Source organism: Diceros bicornis, chromosome 10 (assembly GCF_020826845.1).
Source record: "Diceros bicornis minor isolate mBicDic1 chromosome 10, mDicBic1.mat.cur, whole genome shotgun sequence".
Classification (NCBI taxonomy): domain Eukaryota; kingdom Metazoa; phylum Chordata; class Mammalia; order Perissodactyla; family Rhinocerotidae; genus Diceros; species Diceros bicornis.
The window spans coordinates 68086292-68101441 of record NC_080749.1 but is presented as its reverse complement, the minus strand read 5'-3'; the positions used below and the strand labels follow the sequence as shown (position 1 = coordinate 68101441).

At 36.4% G+C, this 15150-nt stretch overlaps 1 protein-coding gene across 2 annotated transcripts in view; it reads left to right on the top strand.

Moving 5' to 3' along the window:
• COL5A2 (collagen type V alpha 2 chain) overlaps positions 1 to 15150 on the top strand; it is a 177690-nt gene that overhangs the window by 123642 nt on the left and 38898 nt on the right. For both annotated transcript variants that reach the window (XM_058549402.1, XM_058549401.1), the window contains exons 8-18: positions 893 to 970; positions 2609 to 2653; positions 3642 to 3695; positions 4116 to 4169; positions 5251 to 5304; positions 8224 to 8277; positions 9222 to 9275; positions 10356 to 10400; positions 10888 to 10941; positions 13855 to 13899; positions 14851 to 14904. In XM_058549402.1, the coding sequence (XP_058405385.1) occupies positions 893 to 970; positions 2609 to 2653; positions 3642 to 3695; positions 4116 to 4169; positions 5251 to 5304; positions 8224 to 8277; positions 9222 to 9275; positions 10356 to 10400; positions 10888 to 10941; positions 13855 to 13899; positions 14851 to 14904 (591 nt within the window). The remainder of the gene's footprint in view (positions 1 to 892; positions 971 to 2608; positions 2654 to 3641; positions 3696 to 4115; positions 4170 to 5250; positions 5305 to 8223; positions 8278 to 9221; positions 9276 to 10355; positions 10401 to 10887; positions 10942 to 13854; positions 13900 to 14850; positions 14905 to 15150) is intronic.

Here is a 15150-nt window from a genome sequence, read left to right as displayed (position 1 = left end):
TTTAGTTTCCTACCAGAAGTAAAATAAAATAAAATGTCTTTCTATACCTGCCTGTTTGAACTCTTAGTGGCAGACGTAAGGGATTTATGAGTAGATTGCATGGCATAACAAGAGAACATATGGAGCCCTGAAATGCGACTTTTGTTTTACAACAGTTCATACATTTGTTTCTCAAATGATTGTAGAAGAAATTGTCAATTTATTTTTTAAACAATATACACATTCTTTTTCCACTGAAATCTGGAAATTAATACAACTCCTGGAATATATATGGACAATTTTGGTCAATTGGGTTACCAGCGTTTTTTAGATGTGAAAGAGAATAGGCAAAACTGTTGCCAATTCTTGGAACATTCAGGGATTCATTAAAAGGATTATAAAATTTTTGTCAACTTACATAAATGCAGTTTAAAGTGTACTGGCCATGAACAAAGACAGTGGAATACCATCTAAGTAAAATAGTCTGGAATGGAATCTGGAATCTTTAGGACACCTGCTTTAAAGGCGTCCTTTAGGCTTTGTTCTGATGTCTGGTATGCTCTAACTGTGCCAGGAAATCCGATAAAGAGATTTAAACCTGAAATCAGTTAGACTGCCTAAGTACTTATCAGAATGATCCATGCTTTTGTCAAGTACCAGACATTTGGCCCTTTGCAGTAGTTATCCTGAAGCAACATAGTTATAAAATACTCTGAGGAAGATGGTTCAATCAGAAACACTTACAATGAAAAACAACTTGAATCTTTTTCCTTGCTCTAAAGTCAAAAGTTTAAAATGATTCTCAGAAGAGCCATTCTGTAAGAATCCCCGAGAATGTACATTTCTCAATTTAAGAAGTATGTTGATGTATATCTTTTACTGTGGAAATAATGTCAACACATTGCCTTTACAGCCGTTTTCAGCTCAGATGGCTGGGCTGGATGAAAAATCCGGACTCGGGAGTCAAGTCGGACTGATGCCTGGATCAGTGGTAAGTGCACATTTACTGATAATCAAAGTACTTGTGAAAAAACCATTATAAAAAGAGAGGTTTGAAATAGCTAGGTAAAAAGTAATATATATTTTCTTAAACATATCCATCCATTTATTCATTCAATTTATTTATCAAACCCTGCTATGTACCAGTTAAAAATCCAGTAACAGTCCATTCATCACTGTGCAGAGTATTTGTTGACATTAATAAGGGGCTGTCTGTATATTTCACTTAATATTTAAACCAAATAAAACATTTTAAAACATATAACCACCTCTACCACAACAAAATTGTACTTTTTAATATTTAAAAAAACCTGTTTTATGGTGTTGTTAGAAGTAGTGACTTGGCAAAGTTTTGAACTAAGAAGTTTTGTCAATTTTTATTTTCATCATTTCCTACTTATCTTAATATGCTCTGGCTGCCTATGACAACAACTCTAAAGTTTCCTTGCTGGGCCTACTGACCGTCCCATCCTCTTCTGAATTTCTTCAACAGCCAGAAAGATTCCCATTTTTCTCTGGGAAAGCAATTTAACCTGAGTATTTGGAGCAATGCAGTCTCACAGAATGAATTAACACTTTTCAAACCAACTCTCTGATGCTTTTTTGCTCATAACATAATTCAAAAGCAACCCAGATTAAAGGAATTTCAGGCAATAAGAAGTGTAAAGTCAGACCACAAAGACAACCACTCCTCTACCCATCCTTAAGGCCAACATTATGAGTAACTTAAACACTGTTTGTTTGTGTGTTTTTAAGTCACTAGCAGTACAGTCTGATTCAACGATTATCTTGGGATAATTTTTTGAAATATATGAGTTTTCATCCATTTGAAGCTCCACTTACATATATATATGTATTTTAATGAAGCTTCTAATTTCTTACTAGCTAAAAACATGATCAATTCAAAACAAAATTTAAGTTTTTGCAGTAAGAACAAACTTGATTTTGATTTAATTGATTTCACTTTTTAAAGTGTGACGTTTAAAAAATTGTGTAGACATATATTAGCAAAGTTTTTTGAATTGCCTGTTCCATTTCTTCCCTTTGTTATGCCTCAGTGTAATCATTTCATGTTTAAATGGGGAAAGCCTGTGTGGATATTTGAAATGTATGTTATGAAAGAAAGGCATAACCCAGAAAACTCAGTGCCCCAGATGATTTTAAAGTTAATTTAAAATAATCTAGTCATTTTTGTTGATGGTTTCACAAGCCTTTAATTCAATCTGCTCATTTAATTTATGAGTTATTTGCTGTGAAGCCGAAGAATTAAACAGATAGTTTGATAACTGTTGTGCCTGCCAAGATTTTCCCTTTGTCGGGTGTTCTGGTTTCACAGAACCACCTCTTAAGCATGCAAGTGTTCTCGTCCCAGAGACAGTGAGTGTGTACAGGCATCTTCTTTATTTCTCTTTATGACACTGAGGTGGTGTATAAACGCATCCCAAATGTTGTCCAAGCCTTAATCTTCTTGCGTTTAGCTGCATTCCAGATGAGCACACATGGAGAATGTCATCGTCTTCCACTGTCAAAGCTTCACTTCTCCAGATTCTGAAGCTGATTCCATGTTTTTGAAATGCTTGACTTAATTGTCATGAACACTACGCAACTTCTCTTTTCATTTGTTTTCAAGGGTCCTGTTGGCCCAAGGGGACCTCAAGGTTTACAAGGGCAACAAGTAAGTCTTTTATAATTAAATTACACACTGTAGCAAAAATGAGAAAAACATATAAATAAGGTCTCTGTGACATGATGCTTTGTCTGGCCTTTAAATTGCATATTGCGATGCTCACTTTGAATGGGCTGTATTCAATTAATTTTTACTCAGAAATATATGCAGTATGTTTTTCAGAGTTTCTTAATGCAGCTAAAGTTTTATCATCTGGTTTCTTTATGTGACTGACCTACAATACAAAGAATTTTTATGTGCCTTTGCTTCTGAAATAGATAATTATCTCACGTCGTGATGAGAATTCTCATAATTGGTTATGTGCCAACTCTGAGGCTGTGAAATCAGATCATAGAAGGCCATCACCACGTGGTATTATTAGAAATAACAGTCCAGGTGATCACTCCGTGGAATCTTTCAAAAGAACATAATGCTATACTTTTTTTCTATAGCCTATCAAATACCAATAAAATAGTGATGTAGAGTTATTTTAATTTTTGTAACGATTTGACAGGCAGTAGGAAATAATTTTTCGAAAGAAAGAAAAGAATGCTTAGCTCGTTCAAAGATACCATATTGTCATTATCAGGTGTGTGGAGTTTTACTTTAAGCCGTTTTATATTACTGCCATTGGTGACTAGAAAATGTATTGTTGATGATGATGAAGAAGTAGATGATGATGGTGATCATGATGATAACTACCATTGATTGAACACTCACTCTGTGCCAACACCATTCTAGATTCTTAGCATGCGTTAGTTATCTGAAGAGCTGTAACAGCCTAATGAAGTAGGTGCCATATTATCCTCATTTCACAGATTAGGAAACTGAGATATAGAGAGATTAAGTAACTCACCCAAAGTCACACAGCTGGAGAGTGGTGGAACCAGCAGTTTGAACAATGGTGCTATACTGCAGACAATATAGGATTTAGTATTCTTTTTCCCTTTGGTTTGTATATATAATTTGTATATGTATAATTTGTTCTCAATTTTAGGGTGGCATTGGCCCTACAGGACCTCCTGGTGAACCTGGTGAACCTGGACCAATGGTAAATGTCAAGTAGCATGTAGACCCAGTTAAATATGGGTCCACCATTGTAATGATGTCATGAGTTATTTATTTAACCAGGTCTTTCCTAATGTAGCAAGAAATTACAGTCCAGTTCAGGAGCCCTGTGTTGTGGACGGTGCTTAAGCTATATGTTTCTTGTGGCAGAGTATTTAAATTCAGAGGCTTTGAACATGGTCAGCAGACAGTGCTGAGATATTTGCATTTGTGAAATTAAACATTTTTCCTGCTGAGCACATAATTGAAGGGATACAACATAAAATTCAGAATATTAACAAAACTATTTTCTCTGATATTTTTCATTTGTCTCCACGATATTTTGGATTGTATCCTTGGTAGGTGTAGGTAAATATAGGTAAATATTCTTTTTTCCTTTTGTTTTGTTTTGTTTTGTGATTAGGGTCCAATTGGTGCACGTGGACCAGAGGGCCCTCCTGGAAAACCTGGTGAAGATGTAAGCTGCCTTTCTTCATTTTGCTTTGAAATTTTAAAAGAGTCTAAGAAGGGGCTACCGTGTTAACATAAATATTGTTCATTAGTTCCCAGTTCATTTCCCCCACTTTTACCTTCCATTAAAGTCAATCAAAACTAGAGAACTCAGAATGGAATTTAACAAAATGTAAAAGTGCTCTTAATTTGATGGTGTTATATTATTAGGTACTGTCTCTTTCCCTGCAATCCTCAGGTTTTCCATTGTGATTTCTCCATGAGATGCTAGAATTTTTGTCACAATAGCTACAACCTTTGCTGGTGGAATCTCTGAAGTAATCTTAAGGAAAGACACCTTACTCTGATGGCAAAACATCATTATGAGGTCTTCATCAATTGGATTTTTTAAATGTATTAGTAGGATAGTGTCAATATTGCTCTCCTAGGCTGAAAAAGTCATTTCTTCAATTGGGCTTTAATTATAGTTAAAATTCAACTTCAGATTTTAACATTAAGAACATGTGATCAAAGCACAGCGTGCAACAACAGATGTGCTTTTCTGGATTCTTTTCTTAGTTGTACCAAAGTCGAGGATGAGATCATGGGTAGACCATCAATTTCTGTGTGATACTAAACCAAGTATATATTTTTCTCTTTGTGTGTCATGAGGTTTATTTAAACACGTTACATTGAATTTGGCCATAAAGAGAATATCTCTGATAATTCTTAATTTTTTTAATCACAAGAAAAGAAATGGTAAGTAGTATTTTAAGAAACGCTCTTTTAATTCAGTGCCACATGTTGATGTAGAATGTCATAGCATTTGTGTGTGTAAATTTTGATGTTTATGAAATGGTGAGCTAGGTCAGACCAGTATACTTTATATTCATTTCTTCTTCTGGATAAATTAATGAAACCTCCACAAACTGACTTGCTAGAATGGATTGACATCAGGAGTAGAGCTCCACATTTTCACACTGTTAGAGCATTGGGATAAGCTTTCTAAAGAAGATTTTTTATCTACAATTGATTTGTCATCTAGTGTCAGAAGAGAACATTTTAATCCCTCTTTGCTTCCCCTCATCTTGTTTTTTTTTTCCATAAAGGGTGAACCTGGTAGAAATGGAAATCCTGGTGAAGTGGGGTTTGCAGGATCTCCGGTAAGTTTATACTTATCAATACAACCACCTAAAGAGAAACATCAAAACATAAACAACATTGAAATTTACTCGTAGTTCATGTCTGCATGTGCATTAGGCACTATCACCAAGATATGTTTCCTTTTGTCATTGTGAAACAGGACATTTTGCCAGAGTGATAGTTAATTCCAACTCTCTTCTTTCACTGGCACTATATGAATGACCTTTCTAGAGCCAGAGAATTATAACCTAACATGGATTCTCTCTAAATTGAGTATCCAATTTTCAGATAAGTTACCAGCCTGACCTATTTACATTTAAAACATCTCAATCTCATTTATCTTTTTTTATCTTTTTAATATTTTTTATTTTTTATTATTTACATGTTAAATGCAACAACTTGAAAGAGAGTTTATTGACGTGTTTTTCATATGCTAGGGACGATAAATTGTGGACAAGATGCTTCTTGGGCTGCTCCCCAAACCCTAATGTTGGTTGGAATTCTCATTTGATGTTCCGGGGCCTAAAATGTTATGACAAGATGCACTAATCGCCAGTGCTTCTAACACAGCTGTTTTCTTCCTCTTTAGCTCACTACAAAGACAGGTCCCTGGCAACCCACTCCACCAGAATTCAGGACCTGGGCCACTTGGCCACACTCTGAAGCCACCTTGCTGTCCTCACTCACGTTACTTTGATAGGCCTTCCCTTTGAATGTGCTACACAGGCAATGGAGAAAAACAGAGAATGATAAGCAAGCAAAAATCCTCTAATATTCCTGCTCTTAAAGTTTCTCCTTGTCCAGCATCCCCTAAACTGATTCGGCCTCCTCCTTACTGTATTTCCCATAATTTCCCTATGTTTCTACCACTCAATACATCCAACGGTACTGAATTACTCTCCACTTACTTTCTGAAAATTGATGAGGTTCAATGCTAAGATTTTTTTTAAACAAATGAATGCTGATCTTTTAAGGGAATTTACAGGGTTCTAAGGATTATTGAGTTTCAAATATAAAACCGGCCCCCCGCTCCCTGCTCTGTCTCTTTCCTGTCCTCCCCCATCAGCCTGGAAAGTCAGTGCAGACAAAGGCATGCGGTTTAGTCATTAGCACAGATGTCCATGTCAACCAATCCAGGCTTGAACCTCCCGTCCTGCTGCACTCTTGCACATATTCACAGCACGGCCTCCATGGGGAGGAAGCGTGTCCTGCCAGCATGTCACAGATGCACTCTGCAAGCACAGTGCAATGATGTGTGATTGGGGTGTGATGACAGTCTTGGGTCAGCAGAATGAGTACATTTTACGAGCACTAGTACATCTGGTTCATTTTCTTGTTATACTAGAGATATGTAATCGCATGAGAATTCCCTTGCAGACCACAAAAACTCAAAAGTTAACTAATAATTTGAAGTAACATAGCTCAGTAATTCTCCTATAGGCTTAGATGGCTGTGTACTGAGTTTCCTGCTCAGGATGGAGGGAAGACGAATCTCAGTCAAGGGGAACATTCCAGTGGAAAAACTTAAAGGGAGTTCTTGAAGTGAAAGGATTCCTAAGCAGGGCTATGTAAACAGAATTAGTGGAACTTTATTTGTTCAGAGAAATGGTTTGATGTGCCTTTACTGTGATAACACCCCGAAAACACTCCAGAAACATTTTCTCTGCAAGAGGTCACAGAGGAATTATTGCTTTGCTTTTATCATATGGATTTCATTTATTGACTTACTCATTCATTTAATTAACAGTAAATGAAGGCTATGATAATGCAGAACAGAAGGATTTTGCCATCTATGTAAGATTGTGCTAGCACAAGAGAAGTTCCTTAAGAAAGGAGTAGGAAAAGCGCTCTGAGTATTAAACCATTTCTTTATTCAGTTGTTTATTTAATGATTATTCATTGGATGCCCACTAATTAGGCATAAGGCTAAGTGCCAGAGATATGCAGATTGATAATAATTGATTGCATCAATCTCTGCTCTCAAGGTGCTCCGTCTACTGGTGGCAGTTGTAATGGAATTCAATTCAAGACCTAATCAATGTGGGCAATGAGAATACGTGAATAATTAAGTCGCTGGGTCCTTATCTATTTTAAGAGAGTATGAGGAAAAAGTTTCAAGTATCGTTTCAAAATAGTCATACCATTTGGATTTGATTTTGTGTTTGATTTCTATTTTTTTAATTCAATATACTTAGGTGAAAGATACATAAGTTTAACAGAAATTATTGAGTCAAGGAACCACCCCTTTCTTTTCCTATTTCTTGACTTTCCTTTCTGCTGGATATTTCATTTCTTCAGTTAGTTTGTTAAACAATCACAGATCCACAAGCTTCTCCTGAACATTTTAATTACAAAAATTTGTGATCACATTTTAATATAGTCTTTCTAATCATATTCTGCTGCCAATATTTAGAAGTTCAGAGAAAATAAAACACCTTGGCTTGCTGCAAATGCACTTATTCTTCTACCACAAATAAAGCACAATATAAAGGAGGGAAAGCGTAGTTTTCCTCAAGTTCCTCTCCTGATGTTTTTCCTATACCTTGGCTTAGTTGGTTCAGACACTGAACATATTGATTCAGGTGTATTTTCTTGTTTTTTGGTTGTGTGTGTTTTTTTTTTTTTGCTACTAATTATAATACACAGTTATATCATTTGAGAATTTGAAAATATCATCAAATCATTACCTGGCATTAATCCATGTCTCTGTGTAAGTTATGTTTCCATTCCTAACAGTGTATTTCCCTTGCTAATTTTTTATTACCTAGATGTATTTTGATGGATAAAAGTATACTGCTCCTTTTTCTCTTCTTTGGTTTGTTGGAGAAAAACTATGCATCAGATATTTTTAGGGAAAAAGGGATATTAAACAGTTTCCTATTTTTATTAATGACTCTGAAACGCCTTATCTGTTTGTTTTTTTTTTTTTTCCCCCACAGGGAGCTCGAGGATTTCCTGGGGCTCCTGGTCTTCCAGGCCTGAAGGGACACCGAGTAAGTTCAATCCTTTGTAATCCTCTCAGATACTATGGCTTACTGAGTAGGGTCTGGAGAGCATTATCTTCAAAATCTTTACAATTCTATTTATCAATTATCTTTAACTGGCTGTGGTTGCAGTAGTCATCTGTGGTTACAAGAATCACAATGCTTTTTTACATTTCCTTTAAATTTTATTTGATTCTTTAAACAAATACATTTTGAGTTCTTACTATGAACTAGATATTGTGCTACAAAAGAGGACACAGTGATAAACAAGAAATGTCTATGGCTTTCAGCTTCAGGCTAATAAGGGATACAGTTAAGAAAATAGGCAACTATTGAATAGTGGACTAAGTGAAATGATACCAGAGAGTGCACTAGATCACAGGAGGGGCCCATCCACCCAGGCTTGGAAGGCCATAGAATGCTTCTCTCTTTATGACTCAAGATAGTTAGTATGTAACTATTGTATGTTATATGCAGATATGGAAATTAAGTATGGCTGATATTCACTCAGTACCCACTGGTTGGCCTCTGTTTTGAGTGGTTGAGCTTCTGTTTAGAATGCTTGCTACTGTACTAGTTATTAAATATTTTGAACATCACGCTTGGATATAACCCATATTTTATAATTATATAAACTCTATAAGTGTTTGTTTTCTCTACAGCCACTGTAAGCTCTTTATTTGTAGCTATAAATTAAATTTCTATGAAGTCACAAAAATTTGAAAGGTGAGAACACGGCAAATTGAAAATGTTACTTACAGGGGGAAACTCCTTTAATTTTCTTTGAATAGACTTTCAAAAAATGTTGAGAATTTGAAAACATTTTGAATAACAACTTTAAATTTTAGATCTGTTTTCATAAGGCACTTTCTGTCAGCTTACTTTTGGTTCTTCTTTTACACATCTGAGAATCAAAAAAACATTAAAATACAAATTGATGTTTTTCTTCTCAGGGACACAAAGGTCTGGAAGGCCCTAAAGGTGAAGTTGGAGGAACTGGTTCCAAGGTGACTGTATGATGCCTCCATATAACCTTGCTATGGCATTTCAGTTCTGTTTCATGTGCCTAAAACTTTTCCAGAACTATCTTAATTCTGGAGGAAAGAGGAGTATAGAAAAAAATAAAGTAGATAAATGTAATTTTTCATAGATGAGTGGCAATAGATTTACCAGAATACGTGACATGACCTACCTTTGCTGCCAAGAATAGCCACTGGGTTTCTGCCAATGCAGGATGGGCGCTGTCTGTACGTGAAGATGGCACTACACATCCACCCTCTAAAACACATTCACTCTTTTTTCTTTAAAAATGTCTGAGAGATGGGGCCGGCCCGGTGGCGCAAGCGATTAAGCACGTGCGGTCCGCTCCGGCGGCCCGGGGTTCGCCGGTTCGGATCCCAGGCACGCACCGTCGCACCACTTGTCAAGCCATGCTGTGGGCACGGATGTTAGCCCAGGGCCAGTCTTCCTCAGCAAAAAAAAAAGAGGAGGATTGGCAGATGTTAGCTCAGGGATCTTCCTCACACACACACAAAAATGTCTGAGAGGTTTAGATGGTTCATTAGCCCCATTACTCAGTACTCTTTTAATTCCAAGCCTTTTGGCCATTGTTTCTTCTTAAAATGTATTTATGCTTCTAGAGGGAGAGAAAATATCAAGGAAGTGCAGAGGACTTTGTAGTGAGAAATATCATGAAATACATAAGTGGAAAAGCATTTGGCTTTAAAATTGTTATTTCTAAGCTTCCTATAACAGATCTTAAAGGAATATTACAGTCACTTTTAGCTTTGTAAAGTTTTTCTTGACCTAAAGTATTATCAGACATAAACAATGTGGCTAGGAGTGATAGTTCTATCAATCTTGTTTAAATCCCCAATTTTATTTTAGACTTACTTCTATAGAAACTAAATTTCTATTGCATTTTGAGAAAAGATAATACAATAGAATTTTGAGGTCTTTCATTGAAATATGCCTTTCAAATGCCCACTTTGAAAATATGCCTTTAGAATGATACACACATGGAACAAAATGATGTGAATATCAATTTTAGGTTCTCATGTTGTAATGTGATCTCATTTTTACTTTAGGGTGAAGCTGGCCCTACTGGTCCAATGGGTGCCATGGGACCTATGGTAGGTATCAATTTAATTCTTTGTTATTGCTTTGCTTTTTAGATTATGTTCAGAGAATGTTTAAATGAAAAAAAAAATAAGAGACATGGAGAACATATGTTAGCTGGTGAAATAATCTTGATTACAAGCTGACGGCAGGCAAGCACACTGTAACAATTGTACCCTTCAAATAGAAAAGGCTTCCTCCATTTCATTATTTTTCTTAACTGTTGGTTGCCCTTATTCTTTTTCTGTATTCACTGATCCAATTCAGGATTATTGCATATTCAGCCCATTAAAGTTAGGTTAGGTGGGATCTATTTAGGTGAGTGGTATAGGGTATGTATCTCTACAGGTAGAGAGTTTTTCAAACCCAAAATTGCCCCCCAAAATACTATTGCTTGGTAGACAATTATACGGAGTCTCAGTTGGATTCAGTGGTGTAATCAAACTACCCTAGAGTTCAAATAAGATGCTTCAGTAGATGGTTTTTCTCTCTCATCTACAGGGACCAAGGGGAATGCCAGGAGAGAGAGGGAGGCTTGGGCCACAGGGTTCTCCTGTAAGTATGTGTATTTCTACTCTCTCAAATGCTTTATTGAATAAGCTTTTTAAATGAGAAAAGCAGTACTGGTTGCCTACATTTTAATTTAATTTTGTTTTTTTTTACTTTTCATTTTGAAATAAATTTAGGTTTACAGAAAAGTTGCAAAGATAGTATAGAGAGTTCCTGTGTATGCTTCACCTAGCTTCTTTTATTGTTAACATCTTGCATAACCACAGTACATTTGTTGCCTACTTATTTTAACACAGAAATTAAGAAAATAATGAAAACATATAGCAGCATGGAATATAGTACATGAAAAAACGTAGACTTCAGAATAGAAATAGCATTATAATAATAAGTAACATTTATCAAACTCTTATTATATGCCAAGCATTCTTCCAAGCATCTTTACTTCATGTTCATCAATCTTAAAAGGTAAGTACTATGAATGTACCCTATAGAAGATCTGAGTCTCCTGACCGTCTGTCCTTGATCTGTTTTAATTAAAGAGATTAAAGAGATTAAATTAAATTAAATTAAATTAAAGAGACACCCTTGCTGTCTGCCCATGTACATTGAACCTAGGTGGGGGGCCTATTCTATTAATTCTCTTCACAGCTCTCTGAGGGTCAGGCTACTCTTGCTAATACTTTGAACTTGCAGCTCATTATATTGCACCCACTTTGCTTTTAACAATTAAGAACTACTACCTGCCCTCTATTGTTTCGAGCTCCTGTCATTCCCATCAGTTTTAGGAATGCCAAGTTTACAGCATCCCCTACTGTTACCCCACAGAAGACAAACACCTTAGATCTTCTCAATGGTACCAAAGTCAGGGCCCTGGTTCGGGAGACGTGAGACTCTCTCAATAGGTCAATCTTTATCACTTTGGTAAGCAGAGTATCCTCTGGAAATGTAGAGAATATTGTAGAATATAGTCAGCTGTTGCCTTATGCAGCCTTACATAATATATCCATTCTAGTATGTTTACTTATCTGTGCCTTCTCTTGCCATCTGCCAAAGCAGTTCTGACATTTCTACCTCATTTAGTGTGGGCCATTGCTCTTTCCAAGTTTTCAAGAACCATTTACCTTGTTAACACCATCTCCCAACGTCTTTATCAGGGTGTTAAATGTGTATCATGGGAGAGTGCTCCCATATCATTAAACTTCTCCAACTTTACATCTTGTCCTTCTCGATCCAGTACCTTTAGGAACTAGTCGGACACATTCTTTCTTGGATCCTGCCTCTACTTGTTGTATAGGACTTGTAGCTCCTTTGGTGTATAGTCTCTTCTGTCGTTTTTCAGAAACAGCACTTTCTCAACTTGGTTATTTTGTGATGTTGCTAGTTATTGGTCTGGTGGCCAAGAGAGCAGGGGCAGGTGGTAGGTGGTGGCATATATTGTCTGGTAAAGTAGAGGCTTCTGTATCATCTTTAAGAAAGGGAGAAGTATAAGCTGTTAAGGTGGGAATGGGCCACATCAACAGGCCCATAGGCTTCAGGGTATCTGAGATTTCAAAGTTCTTAAGATGTCCCAGCGCCAAATTACAGAGTCCCATTCCTTCCAAACAAGCGTCTTGACCATGGCATAGCAGACTTTCCATGTTTTAGAATTCAACCTTCTCAAGAGCTCTTAAACCTGATTAAATCCTTGGCCTGATCTTCAGCTTTTTCTTCCCATCTTTGTAGAAGATGGTAGTATTTTTCAATACTGCCAAGGAGCCTTATATTGATGATCAATCACCATCAGCCTTTCAATGTCTTTCTCCAATGGATTCACTCAACAAGACCCATGCAATTCCGTCAACTTTATAATTGTTGTTTCCCCTAAAACTTCTCGAATTCCTGAGCTATTACACCCATAGCCCATTCGCCTACGTTTGTGCCCTGTCTCAGCTCACCACTGGAGACAAATTTACCACTGCATCACCACAGCACGCGAAGAGTGATCCATTTTTCGTCTATCAGCAGCTGGTCAGTGAGGAATCCAGCTTAAAATTTCCATTTTAGAATCTGCTTTTGTGTATTGCTTCTGGCGCCAATAGTATTAAAGTCTTAGGTCAGGTTTCCTAGGAGACAGCGTCAAAGCAAAGACTTGTGTGCAAGAAATTTATTGAGGAGTGCTCTCAGAGACTGCGCTGTGAAGAAATGAATAAAAGGAGCACGGTTTGTCAGAGGGAGAAATTAAACTGTCTTACAGTTGCAACAGAGACCTCCGTCTCCTTGAGTCCTCAGTTCCATGGAAACTATGGAGCTGGGATGGCTCTTTGGACTTGTTTTGAATGGAGGCCAAACCTTTATACCACTGCATTGACCATGGAAGACGCATAACCTTGGGAGAGCTAACTGCTTTTAGCTGAGGGCAGATGTATGAGGAGAGTCTCAACTGTGAGCCATCAGCTTATAATACTTCCAGCAGTGGTAGAATGATTACTTCAGTGCTGAAAGGAGATCTGGGTGACACCTACAGCATTCACCACCTCTTAACTTCCTTGTGTGTGTGTGTGTGTGTGTACACGCGTGTGCGTGTGTGCTTTATTTTTTTGTTTTTATAAGGAGTGCTTTCCTCCTCTGAGTTAAACTGGCTGTTAAGAAGACTAAGATGTTCAAAATTTCATTGTCTTTGAGCTCATTTGGCAGCAGGTGATACATTCAAGTAAAAAGATTTATTTTAATCAGTTTCATGTTTTCAGTCTTGATTTTTCTTTCTTATTGCTCTAAGGATAGATGTGTTTATTACTACTTACCAGTGTTGTATAAATGTGTATTTTTATTGCTATTAACCCAGCTAAGGTTGTCGTCAGCTAACTTTCATATTTATTCTTCAATTTTTAACATGGAAATTTTTATAAAACAAGTGAATTATGAGCAGATACAGTAAAAAATGTAATCTTATTCTATCTTGTCTCTTTTCCTCCTAATTAGGGACAACGAGGTGCTCACGGTATGCCTGGAAAACCTGGGCCAATGGTGAGTTGTATTACTTTCATGTTCACTCATTCATTCTTCCATTTGTACAGTTCTTAACATTTAAAGAGCACCTACTGTGTCCTAGACACATGGAGTAAGAAAATGATAAACACACAGCACTTATTTTTGAAAATTGACCTGTCTATCAAGGAAGAGAGATGTATCAATTAATATTGTTGTATACTACTATTGTTATTGTAATAGAGAATGTGACTTGAGGTATGGGAACATAAGAGGAGAAAGTACCTATACCTGTAGCAAGAGGAAAATGTCAAGGAAGACTCAAAGAGGAGCAGCTTTCAAACTGTCTTGAAAGATGAGTATCTAAAATGTGCAAGACTATAGCATGGTTCATAGGATGGATAGATGAAAAACATGATGAGCTCAGGGAAATACTAGGAGGGTAAATTGGATTTGAAATTATTTGCCCTTAGGATCTCTTCTCCCTTGTCACTCATAAAAAAGAAACAAAATATAGGAGGAAAAAATAAGTAAGTTTAAAAGGGCTTTTATTAATGCAAAACTGATGGAATTAAAATACAGCCGTCAAAGAAGACCCAGGATAAACTGGAATGGAATTCCTCTTACACTCATTTCCTTTAAATCCAGCCTTTAAATCAATGGTTTAAACTCACTATGTGCCTTCCCAAATGTAGGATAGTGACAAATAGCCGCTTCTTGTTAGCCTGAAGAAAATCACTCTAAAATATCCAGATATCCTGTTATGTTTAATACCACTGGACATGTGGACATGTCTTTTAGCACTATTTAATGTCAATGTTAGAAGGTACTTATAAAAGTTACATTATTAGCTTTGTGATTTTAAAGTGCAAAGTGGATTATTCTTATATTATGCGTCAAAATACAGAATGTTGTCAAATAATAAAAGATGACTTAATTAGATATTGATTAAAATACATGTCTGATCACTTTTCTGGTTTCTTTTGAAAGGGTCCCCTTGGGATACCTGGCTCTTCTGGTTTTCCGGGAAATCCTGGGATGAAGGTAAGATGTTAATATGTTTAGCTCTTGATTACATGAATTATAGGAATTACTTGATTACATGAATCTCAAAGTGAAGAAGGTCATTTCATTAATTAAAGAATATGGAGGAGGTTGCTCTTAACTAAGGAAAGAGTGGAGTATTCTCAATGTTCATTATGGTAGGGAAAAAAGTAAAGAAAATGAAAAAATGAGATTACTATATAATGTGTAATTAAAAGAGAATTACTTAATCATACAATTGTAATA